Genomic DNA, 18,247 nt, shown 5'->3' with positions numbered 1-18,247 from the left:
TCCTTGTATATTCCAACACATGATCTGCGTTAACGGAGGCTGCTCCGGTTACAGATCACTGCAACATCAACTTTACACAGCAGCACTTTAGAGTGGAGGTGACATAATCATATTTTGCTCATCCTCGTTGATGCTGATATTAATTTGGCAGAACATGGTCTGCAGTGCTGAGCAGTGGTCTTGACGAACTTTGTTAATTTAATTTGCAACTTACATGCACCTCTGCCCCCTTTAATCACAACTTCCTATATGATTGTAAACCATGTCGTCAATTAAACATAAGAAATAAACATAAACACAAAAATTACAGTTTCAAATCTCTTGTTTTCTTTAATACAGTAAAAATGTATCATATCAAACAATCTCTTTAATTTAATGTATTTCCTGGAACTGGTGAGATCACTACATTTCCTACATGCTCTAAACTCTTTATGTCAGTATATATATATATATCATTTACATTTGGTTACTTCCCCTTGTCTGCATAAACTATTTACAGTACAGTAAACAGTGATTTCACCCATGATGGTGGTAAGTTAGGTAACAGCATGATGAACTGTCTGACCTTGCACCACGTCAGCTACACCTCCAACCTTATTTCCTTCTTAAACCGAGGACTTTGAACTTCACGCATCACTGTTTGCTGCTCTCACTGTGGTATGTGTGTTTGCTCTGCTGTGATTGGAAATTATTGAAGCCAACATGCATTCAGTCTGTTTCTGTGCTACGAGAGGCCTTGTTCCCTTGTGACACAGGTTGCACCTTGACTCCTGTCAACAAACAGATCCGGCTTCATTCATTAACAAAGCGAGGCAGAGGTTTATGATAGGATCAGATATTGAATCAGCTGCATAAAGCAAATTCAGGAGACATATGTGTGGCTCGCTTGACTAATGTGTGTGTGTGTGCATCTGATATGTAAATGTGATGGGGAGAGGCTGTATTTCAGCTCTGTTTACACCAGCGTGTATTATGCTTACCTCACAGAGGGCCTGTCTTACAGGTTTGTCCTACACGCCCACACACACACAAGCATTGCTTTGACAAAAACACCCATGGGGTGGGGAAAGTGACTGGTCCTTTTATAATACTTTTCTGCTTCATCCGGTAATATTTACTTCCAGGAAGCGAGTATTTGAACAGTGTCTATGCAGCTGTGAAAGTCTGCTCGCTCCGTCTGCTCCAGCCTCAGAGGGCAGACAACGCTCAGTCCTTGAAACATTTACCCACACACTCAGGATGGCAGGGGAGTGTGTTCCATGTGAGGGTCCAGACCTGAAGAAGATGGGTGAGGAGGAACTATGGGAACTGATAAATGACAACCGCCACCGGATCTCATTAGGGGTACGGCCATGCATCTTGATCCCGTACCTGAGGCAGGCCAGGGTGCTCACGGAGATGGACGAGGACGAGATCGTCTCCTGCCACAACCTCACTAACCGCAGCATGAGAACCAGTGAGATTTGTGACTTGACCTGTTGCTGTTCTGATATTATAGAAGGTTTTTGTCAGTGTGTAGTCGACAAAGGGATTCTGTTTTGTCCACTTTTACTGTGCCTGAGTTGTTTACACTGACTGTTGAGAGCATTGCCTAGAGACAGCTGAAATCCCTGCAATACCTGTAGTACTAAAAACTAATATTTATTAGTAAAACCTGCAAGTTTTGCCACCTGACACTTTGAAAGTGTATTTGCCAGCTTTACTCACAGAATACTCTGATAGAACTCTTATTGGCTTGTTTTCTCTCAGATTTGTATCTTGATGACCTTCATGAGTTTAGATTGTTGGAGCTCGAGATAGAATCACTGTCTACTGTCAACAGGCTACATGCTTGATTTGCTGAGGACTCAGGGGAGGAATGGTGCTGTGGCTTTACTGGAGAGCTTGATGATCCACTTCCCCACCCTGTACACCCAAGTCACTGGACACAAACCCAGCACTGAGCCCTCAAGATTCAGCGGTCAGTGGTTTGAAGTCGTCTGACTTTTTAAAGGAGTTATCTGTCTCTTTGTTTAATTGTCTGTCATTTCAACCACTGACCTACAGCGTTCTCCTTTCAGGCCTGATAAAGTACTCAGAGTTGACGGAGTACCTGGTGAGAGCAGTGACAGGGATGCAGAAGGAGCTCCAGGAGGCTCGTCGTGAGGCCGGCAGAATGACCACTCGCTGCACCTCCCTGGAGTCAGAGATTAGGCAGGTTACGGAGCAGGAGGAGAAATCCAGATGCCTTCAGGCTGAGAGTGAACGCATGCGTAGACATTTGTGCTCTCTGCAATGCGAGGTCACCAAGCTGAAGGATGAGAAATGTGACTTGTACGTGCGCTACACAGCAGCCATCGAGGAGAAATCGGCTGTGACCAAGCGTCTCCATGACCTCAACCTGCAGGTCAGTGATGCTCAGTAATGTTTCTGAGCTTAGAAAACCAGAACTTAGATTGAGTTTCTCCTCCCTTAAAACACAAAGCTGTGATCTCCAGGGAAAGTCCTCTAAAGGTCAGTGTTAAAGAACTGAAATCCGAGCATTTGCATGTCCCACCTCGGGGGGCACTGTGAACACAGACTCTGAAAACAGTTGTATAATGTCTTTTATGGCTGAGACTGCACTTTGTCTGAGACAACAGCTCAAGTGACATCACATGAGAAATCTTGGAGACAATTTATTTTTAGCAGAAAGCCTTTATAATTAAATATTTGGTGTTAAGTTAGCTGGTGGGGTGCTACAGGGAGGGCTTCCTGCCAGAAAGCCTGACTAGCATCTTTTTCAGTTTAGTTTAGGCAACAATATTACTGGTTAAGTGTAGGAAAAGATCATGATTTAGGTTAAAATAGACCCTCTCACAACAGCTTCCTTTGCACTCTGCCACCTACATTACCCACAATGCAGCTTGGCCACCAGTGATGGGATGTAACAAAGTACATTTACTTTGTTACTGTACTCAAGTACATTTTCCATGTATCTCTACTCTCTAGATTTATTTTCTCGTACTTTTCAATTTTATTGCACTACGTATATCAGCAAAAATCTGTACTTTCTAATCCAGTACATTTTTACAAAGCATTACGTTACATGTTCACATAGTTTTTATTGTTTTTAAATGGAATCAATAAGGAGAGGGTAATTGTTTCACTGATCAAATCAGAGCCTCCTTCACTGAGAGCAAAGCTGCAGCAGCATCACTGGTAAAGAAACATCTGAAATGGATTCAGAAGAGTCCACCTACTTCCTTTACTTTTAATAGTGGATTTAAAAGTACTTACTTTAACTCAAGTAGAAGTTATGTGGTACTTTTATTTTTATTTGAGTACATTTTTGTCTATTTATTTATACTTTTACTTAAGTAAAATGTTTGCCACTGTCGACTACCAACAATTTCAGCAGAGAGGTTGAAACAGTTTGTTATGCTGTAGCCTCTAGCTTCAAGCAGAGATGAGTAACAAGGTCTGGTCAACTCACTTCTTTCAAATTCCACAGATTCCACAGAATCACTTGAGGACATTCATCTGATCTATTACAGCTCCCACTGGTGCTACACAAGGCTTTATACAACTTTTTTGTTTCACATGTAGTACTCCCTTCCCCAAGACCTGTAAACAGACCTGTTTTTCACAAGTTCCCCAAAGTTATGGAAATGTTACACTAAACTCCTGAACTGAGCAAGCTCTAATTATGTGTCTCAATAGTGTCAAGATAGAGCAGTTTAGGCATCAGAGAGGTGATAATGATTGTGTTAGTAGCTGGGAGATACAATATGTCAAGAAATATATCATCATATATCCGTCAATATCGATAATTATCACAATAAATGTCACATTATTATTTCTTTGTTTAATTTTTTCCTCAGAGTTTACAGACTTATTTCTTCTCCTGTGTGAAGGCTGTGATTCTAAATGACAAAAACTTATAAACTACAAAAGAGATTTTACAAATCTGAGGTCGATCGATTCACTGTGCACTTAATGCATAAGGATTGTATTGATGTACTGTATATTGGACCTTTGTTATATTACTATTGATGAAATTATATTGTGATAATTATTGATTTTGCTTAATTGCCCATTCCTGTTTTGATTATTCAGTACATCCTATATGACAGAGGCACATTTTAAATAGCAAATAAATACTTTATGAGTTTTGATAATTTTACTTCTATGCCTCTCATGTTCATGTATGTATAGTATCTGAGTTGCATTGTATAATGTTAAAACATTAAGTGCTTCTATAAACACTGATGACTGAGGAGATTGTGCATCATGCGTTAGAAACAACATAGAGTGACAACAATCCCACGATAACTAATTGTCTTGTGTGGCAGGTGTACCAGCTGCAAACGGAGCTGCAGAAAGTCCAGCTGGAGAATAAGTTGCAGAGGCAGGGCTCGCTCAGACGTGCCTCTCTTGCCAAAACACCACAACTACAAGAAGAGGTTCAGAAGCTGCGCTGCCAGCTGATGAAAGCAGAACAACTGGACCCAGTGAGAGCGATCACTTCATCACTCTGTGTTATATTAGCTAATTTGGTGACAGTTTTCACTCACTCCTCGTGTCTTTGTCTGCTCTGTCTTTGTCAGGCTCATCAGGACATCCTGGCCCAGGACCTGGCTGAGGCCATCGACAGCCAGGTGGAGCTTGCAGAGCAGCTCAGGTGCTACAGAGAGGAGAATGAACAGCTGCACATGGAGAAACAAGGGGTGTGTGTGTTTGTCTGCCAGTCAATGTTAAATAGCAATGCAAATTCAAGGGTGTCCCATATTGACTACTCCACTGTGACGCAGCACAATGGCGTGCAAAAGTCGGAATCTAATTGAAAGAGCACTGTTTGTTCTCTGTGTGTAGCTCTACAAACAATGGGTGTATTTGTGTTCAGCTCATGGACCAGAAGGAGGGTCTGAGCCTTCAGGTGCAGCAGTTAACCCTGGACTGTAACATGCACCAGCAGAAGACCACCATGATCCACAATCAGTTGAGGGAGCTGCAGGCCGAGAGAGACCAGGTAAGAGACCGATAACAGTCCCTTCACTCAAACTCTCCTGTCTTTGATAAACATTTACACAGTTTTACAGTCAGTATTTTCTTTTTTAGATTCTCTTTGACTACATTGGAACTGTACGATGGAGTATTAGAGTCATATGAGGAAATAAAATTTGGCGATTTTGAGGATAGTGTTGTGATATTAGGAGAATAAAGTTGTAATTTAACAAGAATTCTTTTTTTTATATTAATGAAGCATCACGTTAGTTCATGCAGGACATGGAGTCATGTGCTCAGCTGTCATAAGCTGTCAGCTACTGGTTTATGGGTGCTCGTCAGTCACCCACCAATCAGAGCCCTTTCTCTCAACAAAGAGGTCCCTTTAAATCCAACCTCCTCCTCACTGATCCCTGCTCAGCTACACTGCCACTCATGTCCTGCTGCTGGCAACTTGACTCCACCACAGCCTGCTACACCCACTGGGGAGTTTTGCATGTGTTCCCTGTTTTACCTTAGCATGCTGAGTGGCTAATCCAGGCTAAATCCAAAGAATGGAGCCATCCGCGCCGAGCACAACAGTATTCCCATTTGTGCAATAAATGGTTAAATCATGGCAAAGTGTTCCTGACTGAACAAGAATAACGTTGTAATTGAAGAAAGTCATAATATTATGAGAATAAAGTTGGAATATTACTAATATATTATAAGGATAGAGTCGTAATTTAACGAGATAAAAAAGTCATGACATTACAAGAATAAAAGAAAAATAACATTTTAAGGAAATAAGCAGCAAGGAAAACCTGTGCTCCCTCTGGATCCAGAATCTTGATTACTGATCTCATTGTGACCACTACCAAACATTTCCTCCTCCACAAAAGAGGCAACTTCCTCCAAGTCTGTGTGGTTCTATCTTCAGAATAGTCACAGTTTCTTACAGAATCTTTTTCAAAGTCCCAGTACCTATGATAATATGATGCTAATGAGCCAAAGGATATTTTTCTATTTGGGAAACTTATAGTACAACTCAACAAGATGCTTCACATTCCTTATTTTAACACAGGCGACAGGCTTATCTTCTGATATCCCCCCCCCCCTAAAATTATGATTTTTATTCTTGTAATATTACGACTAGAACAGAGTTATATAAATACAGACAATTTACCATTTCACAAAAAAGCCTGGCAGAAAATTCTTCTCCAGAAAATCCCTTCCACAACACTTGATCTGCCAATTTTCTAATATATCCATCTTATTGGTTTAAAGAATTAAGATATATTTTATTAAGAATGAAGTGAGTTAGTACTATTCATCACCTTTCCTTGCACAGTAATTTTGCAAATGATGCATAAACACTGACAGACATATGACTCAAACATAATGCCTTGGTGGCTGATGTTGTGAAGTTGTTATGAATGTTCCCTTGTCTCTAGGCGTACCAGTCCAGAGACGAGGCCCAGGCCATGATCGCCCGCATCCTGGCTGAGAAGGACACCCTGAGGTGCCAGCTGGTGGAGCTCCAGGAGAGGGCCTTCAGCCTGCAGGACAAACGTAGCGCCAGAGAGCAGCAGCAGAGCTCTGAGGTCATTTCTCATACAAACACATATCAGCACACACGTAAACACAACACACATAGAAACTACAATGTCACTTTGTAGAGCAAATACTGTACCTCGGCCAAGACCAACCTGTCCCTTTAAATTCAAGCTGCACCAAATTACACACACATACAGTATAGATATCAGTTCCCTAAACGTGTCTGATTATTTCCATCAAGATCCATGAATTATTCTTTGGGGAATCCACGCCCTATCTCGCAATGTTAAGGAAAGTTATAACAAATTGCTGAATCCACCCCCTGATCTGAATCTGCACCAAAACTGAATGAAAACATAACCTCCTTGGCACAGGTAATGAGAACGCTAATACCTAATTGCCTATGATTGTGTCGTAGGAGGCGAATGAAGGCTGGGCGAGCCCGGGGTCCAGCTTTGATGGATGCCCAAACCCAAACAGACGGAGACTTCGCCGCATGGACGCAATCAATCCCATGTCACTGAGTTCCTGCCAGTCAGAGGTTTGTGTATGTGTGAGGTCAGCTACAATCATTTTATCAGGGCTGGTCAGATCTTGAGAAGGATATTCTTTACTTTTTCTTTGATCAGAAACGCCCTGATCCAAACATAATTTTTCACTTCATATTTTTTTAGATCAACTTTTTATACCTCGGTCTGTGAGCAAATCAACGCAGCTCCTATACCTGTATGGTGAATATGAAGCTACCAGCAGCCAGTTCATTTAGTGTACTAGTGACTTGGAATGGGGGAAACAGCTCACCTGGCTCTGTCCAAAGATCCATCTACCAACAGGTCTACAGCTCACTAATTAACAGCTTGTAACTTGTTTGTTTAGTCAGTGTACAAGGAAGGAATGTGGCCAAGAAATCCCCCAGCACATAGAAGGTAACCATCAGTAAAATGTATCTGACCAGCTCAATGGTAAATGGACTGTATTTATATTGTGCTTTTCTAGAAGTCGCATTCACCCTTTCTCACACACATTCATGCATCGCTTCTTTACACAACGCTTTCGCCATCAGAAATCATTCACACCCAGCCACCCAGCTGCCTTCAATACATGTGTGTGACACCAACCTATGCATCGGATCCATCTATCTGTTTCTCAAGACAAACATTTGTGAATTTAGTTTGGTATGGCTTGCTGAAAACAAAAGCATATCATATATATATATATATATATATATATATACTGTATATATATGTTCATATTTTTGTTATCAACATTTTTTGTTTTTTGGTCTGACAAGATATACTGTAACAAATACAAACACCAATAATGCGGCACAAAAAAAACATTTTTAAAAATAATTTAATTTAAGAACATTTAGGGAGCAAAACACAGTAGCACTAATAACTGAAAACAAGAGGCTGATATTCTAATGAAAAATACAACTAACAGTGGACTGAAAAAGGAGAAACCAAAATCATCCGTGTTCAACCACTCATCTCCACCGTATCTGATATTATTGGGTGTTGAGGAGTGACATTCCAAATGAGACCCTGCCTTAGATTCTATATCATTTAATTGATTGTTTATTAAAAGCTGATTATTTTTGTTATGATGCTGATTGTGTTTTTGTTTGTGTGTGTATTTGATGTCCAGAGTGAAGATGCTGCGACAAGTAGTGTCCGATCCCGAACCGTGGAGCCACCCAGTTCAGATTCCCTCCGCAAAAGGGAGGAAACTCTACATGCAGATTACAGGTGTGTGTGTGTGTGTGTGTGTGTGTGTGTGTGTGTGTGTGTGTGTGTGTGTGTGTGTGTGTGTGTGTGTGTGTGTGTTGGTGTGTTAAATTATTGTTTAGTTTGACAAGTCATTGTCATTTTAGAGGCAGGCATCAGGGAGGATGGTTTCATCGCTCTTCTGCATTCCTTTGTGTTGCTGTAACATGACATGACTAGTTTCAGGTGGATTATAGATTTACAGCAATGAGAGGATCTACACGACAACTCACATGATTCCAAGAGAGACACAAATGAGTGTGATCAAGAGTAAATTGTAGAACACAGGAATTTGCTAATGGAGTCTGTTGAGGAGCTAAACTAACCCCCAGAGATTTCACATTTCTAGTGTGTGACAGAAAAGAGAAAACACTGACGCTTTCATGTTTCCATTGTCTTTTTTTCTCTTGTAGTTTTGAAACAATGGAATCTGATTCTTTATTGGACGACTTTGTGTTCCTCTCCAACAGTATGTATGGAAAACATCTAAACTCTTTGTTTACTGTTGCTGTTGTTTGGCAGCTCTTTCATTAGCCATTGTTCAATGTTGGACCTCGGCCAGGGCTACATACAGTGACACATTAACTCTGGCTTATAATTTACATGGAAACAACCCTGCCAAAACATTTAACAGCCTCTCTTTTGTTTAGTGGGGAGTGAAGACATGCCGACACCCAGGCTGTGCTCCTCTAATGGCTCCACGTCTGACAGGTGAGGCGATCCACTGGACCAACATTGTTACAAATAATGAGTTTCATAGTAACATTTTTTGTGTGGAATACGGCACTGCACAAACCTTTAAGGAGACAAAATATTTAAGAAGAGGGTAGTAAAGATAAGGAAGATTTGTAGACTAACTTGGAAGTACAAACATATCCATGAATATCTGTACAAATGCCATGGTAATCCAGCCAATATTTCACTCCGGAGCAAATCAGTGTAACGGCCAACGAACTAAATGACATCCCTAAATTCATGCCACTAACTCCATCGCAGAGTAGTGAGTAGATAATCTGTGAATTAAAAATGTTCTGAGAACTATCCCATTAAGATTTGTTTTGTTTCAGATGAATCAATCAAGCAAATTTTATTTGTATAGCCAATATTCACAAATAAGAATTTGCTGGACAGGACTTAACAAGGCGGGACATCCTCTATCCTTGGCGTGAAGAAAAACTACCAACAACATTTTAAAAAAACTTTTAAATACATTTTATTTTAGTAAAAAAAACATAAAAACCTCAGAGAGAGCCGCAAGTGAGGGATCCCTCTCCCAGGAACATCAAAAGTGTCCGTCCTGATCCATCACTACTATAAATGTATCATTGTTCTACCACTTCAGCTCTGGGTACAGCTGTATTTTCTGACATATTTCTTTTCGTTTCCTATGATCCCAAAAATCGAAACTTTCACTTAAGCACATATATCCTTTCCTCATCTTCTCTCACTGCTCACCAGCCTGTCACAGACTTCAGTCCCTCCCTTCCTGATGCGCTCCCGTCCGAAAGCTATCCGCATCAGTGGCCGAGTTGTCAGCATCTCCTTCCAGGGGGAGGCACTGCTCAGCCAGCTGGTGGTTGTGGGGGGGAATAAGACAGGAGTGTTTGTACACCAGGTGACAGAAGGGAGCACTGCTCACACAGTTGGCATCAGCCCAGGGGCACAGATAGTGGAGGTAGGTGCAGTGTGTGTGTGATTTGTTAAAAGCCCTGTTGCAATGGTGTTTTTCTCATCGTACTCTTTCTCTCCAGGTGAAGTACGAGCAGAACCAGAAGGCTCTGAGGATGGTGCTGGAGGACTCCACTTTAGAAGAAGCTATGTGGGCTCTTGGCCAGGTGACAGGCCTCTGCCACCTCTCCCTGCGCCCCAGGCAAGATGGTACGTCCCACAGCATTTACATAAAACACTTCCTGTTCCTTGTAACCAAGATGGTTTGACTCATCATGAACCATTTTGTTTGGTTGTAGTGAAGATGTTACTTCCTACATGTCTCCACTCCTAAAGCCAAAATATAGATCATTGTAAAACTATTCACATTGGATCACGTTTTGGATGATAAAGAATATCTTTGTCCTTATAACAAATTTCTGCATTCTTTAAAAGCCTTATACATTTATTGCCTAACTTTTGTTATTGACAATTTGTGCTTGTGATGTAACAGCATCATAAAATGATATACCGATGTAAAACAACAACAAAAAATAGAATGGCACGCATTAGAGTAAAATCCTTTCCCAAGGCCCAACAGTCCCCTTATGAAATCACATTTAAATTTACAGGATAAACATTTTTATTTGGATCTGCACCAAATTGAACACACTTATAAATATCAGTCCTCTAAACATGTTGGATTTTTTCATCACGATCCATGAGATATTCTTTGACAAATGAATGAAAATGTTGAAAAACATCCTATACCACAATATTAACAAAAGTAAGAAAGGCCATCAGGAAGCAGCTTTTGTATCTTTAGATTTGACAGATAACCAGCTGCCACATGAGGTAACTTATTGGTTAACTCAACCTGCTGTTTATATGTGGGAGTCACTGTCTTAGCTGATCTATAGCATTCTTTAAAGTACACAAGACTGTTGGACTCCACATTCCATAGATGATCTAAGAGACAAAAACAGAGCATGAAAAACAAAGATTAGGTGTTGGTTATTCTCTTTGTTGTGTGAGAGCCTGGCATTTGTTACAAAAGTAATTGTGAAATGTAAATTAATGAATGAAGATTAGCTTGAATATATACCTGACCTTATCCAAAAATCATGTCTGAACAACAACACAGTGAGGAGCTCACAGCAGCACAGTAAATTATCTCAGTTCTGACAAATTAGCATGACAGAAAAACTCTCTGAGAGGGGGCACATACTGCATTTACCAACCTCCTGTGAAGTTTGGATTTCAAGGAATACATCCAATGGTTTCACACGTACTAACTGATTAACAATTAGACTTACTAGTCCGGATACATAGACCTGAGCCGTGTGCGGAGTTAGTGAGTCCACTAGGTTTATTTTTTTCATTGAATTGGCTCAAAATAAATACCAGATATTAAAATACCAGTCACACAGTCTGGTGTTAGTTTGTTGTTCTTTGAGATCTTCCACCCAAGGTTATTGATCACCAATGTATGCATGTAGGGTTAATTTGCGATAGATGTTAAAATTACTTCAAATCCAGTCACACATTGACCTAACAAAAGATCACTCTCATGTAAATGAAACACATCCATGACAAGCACATTGAATAAAACAAAATAAAAGAAGCAAACATAAACAAAATATTAATGGAGGATGAAGTCATGCAGCTTCTTGCCAGGCAGAAACTTGATATTAAAGATATAAACCCCCAAAATACAGTACTTAAAACCTCAAAGAATGGAAATAACATTTGTGTTTGCTAAGCACTGGGTTTAAAACCCAATGGTGCTGTTCATTACATTTCCCGTTTGTTTAATTGGTGCCATATTTTTGCCTGATTATCAAAAGGGGCTGGTAACATTTGCCTGCTGCTTGATTCAACAAGCAACAGATTACATCACATGTACACAATGTACATTTCAAGCTTCAAAGTCACTCTATAATGTTACTGTGTAGGTTTTCATTAAGAGTCCTATGTCTGTTGTTCAGAATATGAGGCGCTGCTGCAGCAGCTGCACAACAGTGAGATATCATCAGGAGACTCCTTCTATGTACGCGTCAACATGTCTGTGCCCGCTGGCCCCAACACAACCCTGGCTGTGTCCTGCAACAACATTCTGCATGTGACCAACACGCGACCCGCTGACACTGAGGACGCATGGCAGGCCAGCCAAGTTCACCCCTCCCAGCTACTGGACCTCCAGAGTGGAACCGTACCCAACTATTACAGGTGTGGTTCACTGATGAGGAATATACACATGGAGACACATGGGATATCTTATCTTATCTTATTTTTGATATCACAGAGCACAAAGACTTCTGATTCGAGCTATTGAGGAAATGAGTTTTCAAACAAAGAAATCTCTCAAGGTAAGAAGAATCTAATTTCACCAAACACAAGTGATCCTGTTCACAAATTTCTCTAAACCAACACTATCCTTGGAATATCCCTCCCCTGTAGGTGGGGCGTTTGGTGGCCCAGAATAAAGAGAAAGAAGTGAGGATTGTGAGCACCGGGCGTCAGGGCAGGAACCCAATGTGGGTCAGTGTGGAGGATGAAAACTCAGGTATGACATCCTGTAGTAACACACAGTAAGCATCACAAAAGTACAATATCCTTTCATTTGTTTTGAGCTGTTTACACTTTGCTTAGAGTGTACATCCTTTCTCCTGTAGCTGATACATCTGCACCCAAAAGTTGTGTATCCCTCATGCCCTACACCCTGGTCACCCCCCACTACCCACCCGTCTGCAGACCCGTCCTGCTGCTGCCCACCGTCCTGGGACGCATCCTGGACAAGAAGCTGGCAGGGTGGAAGGGCTTTCAGCTCTGTGAACCTGGTAAGAAACACTGCGGTGTGAAATGTGCATTCATTCATTCATTCACAGCTGCAGCATATGCCATTGAAAACTGACTAAATACAGTTTACTGAACGGACAGATAACACTGTTTGACTTCACAGATCACAAGTTTTATTGGTGACAGTTTGTATAATTCCTCCTCTAATTTCATGATGTAATGGAAGTTTGTCGGCTCGCTCTGTAAACAGCCAGTCTCATATTGTACCGTGTTTAATATTTTATAGGTTTTCCTGTTGCTGTAAACCAGGAAGGAAATAAAATGTGTGAATAGATAGTAATAAAAGGCTGTAACTAAGCTCACCAGTGTTCCCTGCAATGAGAAAGTTAAAATAAAAGTGTAATGGTCTTTGTGGGATAATTTGATTATAACAACAAAAAAGGACAATTTCAAGAATATTTACAAGAACCAAAACACAAGATATGCAGGAGAAATTCTGCATGTTTGAGGTACTGCAACAAAAAAATGATAAAAGAGAAAACAACTGAAAAGTGAAAAATACTATCGTCATGTAGAGATTAAAAGAAAACGATGACATCATATAAAATTCTTCTTTTATGACTTTACTCTGATATGATATGTGTTATCTTTTATTCCCTCCTGTCTGTTTCTATCTCCACTCTGCTGCTCTGCAGAGAAGTTGAACTCCTGTGAGCACGCAGCCCGGCTGCAGAGGTCTGAGATCCTGGAGGAGTGTGAGCAGGGACAGCACCACTGCTACACCCTGCAGAGTGTCGAGAAAGTCATGAAGAAGGTCAGAACAAAAACAAACATTATATTTGCACACTTTCAGTACTTTAGGTGAAATATGGAAAAAAGATCACAGCGTTGGTTGGTCCGTCACTTGGGTCCAGATTGTACTATCTTAACAACTACTGTGCAGACATTCATGGTCCCCAGAGGATGAATTGTAATCACCCCAGTTTTCCCTTATGTGCCATGGTTCTGTGTGAAATTCATTGGATTACAAGAAATCCGTGATAGAGGCATTCATTGTATTCATGTACAGGGATTTATTTTGTACGGACATTCACTGTGGGATCCAATGACTTGATTTCTATTATAGACTGTAAATATAGATGGATGACATGGCAGTTCCCCAAAAGTAAAGCATAGTTTATTTTAAATTAAAAAGAGTATACATCAAATAAAGTTTTTCATTTTGAGTAGTTCTTATCCCACTGATGTTTGTTCAAGGTAAGTTTGGTTTTAATTACTTACATGATGCGATAAAAGCAGTGATAATACTATAACTACAACTGGCAGCTGTTTGCAGATTATTTCTATGTCCTTTTATATAAAGTTTTATTGTGCTGCTATTTCTGAACCACATTCTACTATACAGGTTTGCGAAATTAAAAAGACTTTTGGTTATTTTAAACTTGCATGATGCATTAAAATAAGTTTCACTTCATAGCACTGCCCTTAAATCGTGCTCAATCTTCATCCTACAGGGGATTCACTGTGTGCTGCCCCTGGGCCTGGACTGTGTGCGGCGGCTGCACCGGGCCGATGTCTTCCCTATCATCATCTACATCGGCCAGTCTGCACGGAGTGCGCGTAAACTGAGGTGAACTCTTCTTTCTTCTTCCTCTTATAAACACTCAGCTAGTGACCGAAATCACATTTAGATCATCCCCATTAGAATTCATGTACAGTAATGTGTACTGTTGAACTGATGACCTCACTGACAACAGCTGGCAAACTGTGTTATTAAATCAACTTTCCAGTGATAAGTCCAAAAATAGACACAAGGTAAATATCAGATTCTGTGAAAAGGGGAAGTACAGATCAAATGATACAAACATTTACATGTGATTTACAATTCACATGATCTCTTTTGTCACTCGTTGCCTCCATATTTTCCTTCTTATTTCATTCTGTAGTAAAAATGTGTTTTGCTCTCTTAGTATAACATCAATCGCAAAATGTGATCACTGCCGCTGTGTTATTCAGTTTTGGGGTTTGTCTTATGCTGCAAACCAGGATGGAAATAAACTATGTAAGTAAATAGTGATGATAAAAACAACAGAGGTTATAAGAACAATAGATGCTCTTCTTTGGTGGTGGGTGGGTTACTTTTAACATGTAAGTTCAGATACAGAATGCATGCTCTTTAATGTTTATAAGGTCAGACACCAGAGTTCATGTGGCCACCTTGGATTAAACAACATCATTAGACCAGAAAGACACAGTTTTTCCACTGAAGAGAAAAAAGAATAAACATGTCCTTTGTTGAATGCAATGTGCTCTGCTCTATTTCTGCTGCTTTCATTGCTAAAAAAAACAGCTAGAACCGCCTCTTCTGTTCTGTTATTTGACAATTGTAACTATTTCTAGAGCAAAACCTGTTCTGAAGGACCTGACGTTCAGTTTCTTTTTGAAAGTCAAAATCAAATGCAAATTAGATCAAAAATGAATCTTGTCTTGCCTCCATCACTTCCAGGTCAAAGCTGCAGCGCCATGGCCAGTCGGAGGAGCAGCTCCTGGCGTGCTCAAGGAGCGAGGAGCCGCTGCTGGACAAGCTGCCGTGTCTGTATCACAGCGTGGCATCAGACTCGTGGTGTGACCAGACGTCCCTGCTGACCAGCCTGCGCACCATCATCTGGGAGGAGCAGAGGAAGATCGTCTGGGTGGAGCCTGACCTGTGGTGAAAGAGAAATATAAAGAAATAATAGAAATTATCATTTTTAAAAGGGCTTTTTATTACGATTGTAAAGTATTAAGAATATATTGATTCGATAGAAGTACTTTACAAGTGATATTTTTGTAAACATGAGTATGTATCTGTGATACTTATGAGTAACTGCAAAAGATGGACTCTGATAATGTGATAAAGACATGAATATGCATGTATTCATTATTTACTAAACATTTTCTGTAATATGTGTAATGTACTGCCTCCTTTTTGAGGTGTGTTGTAAACACAGGTGTGAGGTGTTCACTACAAACAGATAGATAGAAACAGACTAAAGTGACTTGAATATGTAGCTTCTCTACAAAATGTTGTAGATCATTTCCTGCTGTGAGGGATTTTATTTTGTTTAATCAAGTGTTTGATCACACTGCTTCTGCTTGTGGTAATTTTACTTACATTTTTTGTTCATTAGTACGAAACCGGATTCTTCAACGGTGAAAAATAATTCATATACAGTTGTGATTAAGGAAGTCATCATATCTGTTGTTCTGTATCATGTGAGTTGGGACCATGACAGATCTTACTGTAACTCCTCTCTTCACTCTGGATGTCCCATCCTTCTTCTTCATGATGCTGCCACACATCCATGAATGTTCAGTCTTTTGACTTAACCGTCAACTTTTACAAAACATGTCCGTACATCTTCATGAATTTCTGTGAATGTTGTTTTGTTTCCAATGTGGCTCAGTGTCCACATAATATGAACGTGGTGAGATTTAATGGTTTATGTTCATTCAAGTTTACCGATCATAATTTTCATGCAGCACCGTCTTGTTTTAAGCTTGTTTTAAACATGTGGTAATGTTTAGATTCACTGAATGAATCAATGATTCGTCTGCTGTGAGTTCGTTCAACTCAGCATATTAGCAGACTTCCCAGCATGCATTGCTTGACTCTGGTACAGGATGACTCAGAACAGCAGCAGCATCAGCTTGAAGGATTTTTCTGTCAAATGAGGAGCTGGCAGCTGACCTGAGATGGTTCAGTGAACTGGTTTGTGGCATTAGAAATCACTGGTTACAGATTCACAACTCATGAGACATATTTGAGCTGACGCAGGATGTGTGTAGCTATGTCACATGTTAAGGAAGATACTGAACCAGCTTTCAAGCTTCACTGTGTTTTTTTTAACAATAGTGTGGTTAGTTGAAAATGGCTGGATACTGCATATGATACCTTTGGTAAATTCAAATAAATAAAGCTTTCAAAGTATTTATCTCTTGCTAAAGCTGTTAAATTATTAATGATTATGTTTCTGTATTCTTAAAATGTCTTCACTGCATTCACAATGTGAGAGTTTCTTTAGCAATCAGGTGCATGACCAAATAATAACAACAACAATAACAACAACAACAATAATAATATTAACAATTATAATAATAATGATTATTATTATTATTATCATTATCCTTCATATTATTATTATTATTATTCATGTACTCTTCTGAACATGAATGTAGGCTTTAAAATGTTCAAGTATCACAGGACAGTCTGTTTCTATTGCTTACAGGAATACACTTTTTTCGACTTACAGCAGGTTACAGCACTTTTGATAATGTAGACCTGCACATCACTTCATTACGAGATCAAGAAAACATACACTACCGTTCAAAAGTTTGGGGTCACTTAGAAATGTCCTTATTTTTCAAAGAAAAGCACTGTTTTTTTCAATGAAGATAACATTAAATTAATCAGAAATACACTCTATACATTGTTAATGTGGTAAATGACTATTCTAGGTGGAAACGTCTGGTTTTTAATGAAATATCTACATAGGTGTATAGAGGCCCATTTCCAGCAACTATCACTCCAGTGTTCTAATGGTACATTGTGTTTGCTAATCGCCTTAGAAGACTAATGGATGATTAGAAAACCCTTGAAAACCCTTGTGCAATTATGTTAGCACAGCTGAAAACTGTTTTGCTGGTGAGAGAAGCTATAAAACTGGCCTTCCTTTGAGCTAGTTGAGTATCTGGAGCATCACATTTGTGGGTTCGATTATACTCTCAAAATGGCCAGAAAAAGAGAACTTTCATGTGAAACTCGCCAGTCTATTCTTGTTCTTCGAAATGAAGGCTATTCCATGCGAGAAATTGCGAAGAAACTGAAAATTTCCTACAACGGTGTGTACTACTCCCTTCAGAGAACAGCACAAACGGGCTCTAACCAGAGTAGAAAGAGAAGTGGGAGGCCCCGGTGCACAACTCAGCAAGAAGACAAGTATATTAGAGTCTCTAGTTTGAGAAATAGACGCCTCACAGGTCCTCAACTGGCAGCTTCTTTAAATGGTACCCGCAAAACGCCAGTGTCAACGTCTACAGTGAAGAGGCGACTCCGGGATGCTGGCCTTCTAGGCAGAGTGGCAAAGAAAAAGCCATATCTGAGACTGGCCAATAAAAAGAAAAGATTGATATGGGCAAAAGAACACAGACATTGGACAGAGGAAGATTGGAAAAAAGTGTTATGGACAGACGAATCAAAGTTTGAGGTGTTTGGATCACACAGAAGAACATTTGTGAGACGCAGAACAGGTGAAAAGATGCTGGAAGAGTGCCTGACGCCATCTGTCAAGCATGGTGGAGGTAATGTGATGGTCTGGGGCTGCTTTGGTGCTGGTAAAGTGGGAGATTTGTACAAGGTAAAAGGGATTTTAAATAAGGAAGGCTATCACTCCATTTTGCAACGCCATGCCATACCCTGTGGACAGCGCTTGATTGGAGCCAATTTCCTCCTACAACAGGACAATGACCCAAAGCACACCTCCAAATTATGCAAG

The 18,247-nt window shown here is 40.1% G+C and overlaps 1 protein-coding gene across 3 annotated transcripts; it reads left to right on the top strand.

The window, feature by feature from the left end:
- Positions 1-1,090: 1,090 nt before the first annotated feature.
- Positions 1,091-16,682, top strand: card14 (caspase recruitment domain family, member 14). Of its 3 annotated transcripts, none has more exons than XM_034594666.1 (20): positions 1,091-1,456; positions 1,823-1,960; positions 2,061-2,386; positions 4,314-4,472; positions 4,569-4,688; positions 4,865-4,990; positions 6,399-6,548; positions 6,920-7,042; positions 8,149-8,249; positions 8,681-8,736; positions 8,918-8,978; positions 9,726-9,942; positions 10,019-10,145; positions 11,903-12,143; positions 12,220-12,283; positions 12,375-12,480; positions 12,590-12,754; positions 13,409-13,527; positions 14,228-14,343; positions 15,220-16,682. In XM_034594666.1, exons 1-20 carry the CDS (start codon positions 1,240-1,242, stop codon positions 15,425-15,427), a joined length of 2,940 nt encoding a protein of 979 aa, XP_034450557.1. In that variant the 5' UTR covers positions 1,091-1,239; the 3' UTR covers positions 15,428-16,682. The 3 variants fall into 3 exon arrangements, with proteins under 3 accessions (XP_034450557.1, XP_034450548.1, XP_034450566.1); XM_034594657.1 differs by having other exon boundaries at positions 6,920-7,048; XM_034594675.1 differs by having other exon boundaries at positions 1,092-1,456; positions 6,920-7,048; positions 12,396-12,480.
- The last annotated feature ends 1,565 nt before the right edge of the window (positions 16,683-18,247 follow it).

Source organism: Hippoglossus hippoglossus, chromosome 1, assembly GCF_009819705.1.
Source record: "Hippoglossus hippoglossus isolate fHipHip1 chromosome 1, fHipHip1.pri, whole genome shotgun sequence".
Classification (NCBI taxonomy): Eukaryota; Metazoa; Chordata; class Actinopteri; order Pleuronectiformes; family Pleuronectidae; genus Hippoglossus; species Hippoglossus hippoglossus.
Note: the sequence above shows the minus strand (reverse complement) of the source record. Positions and strands in the feature narration are given on the sequence as shown.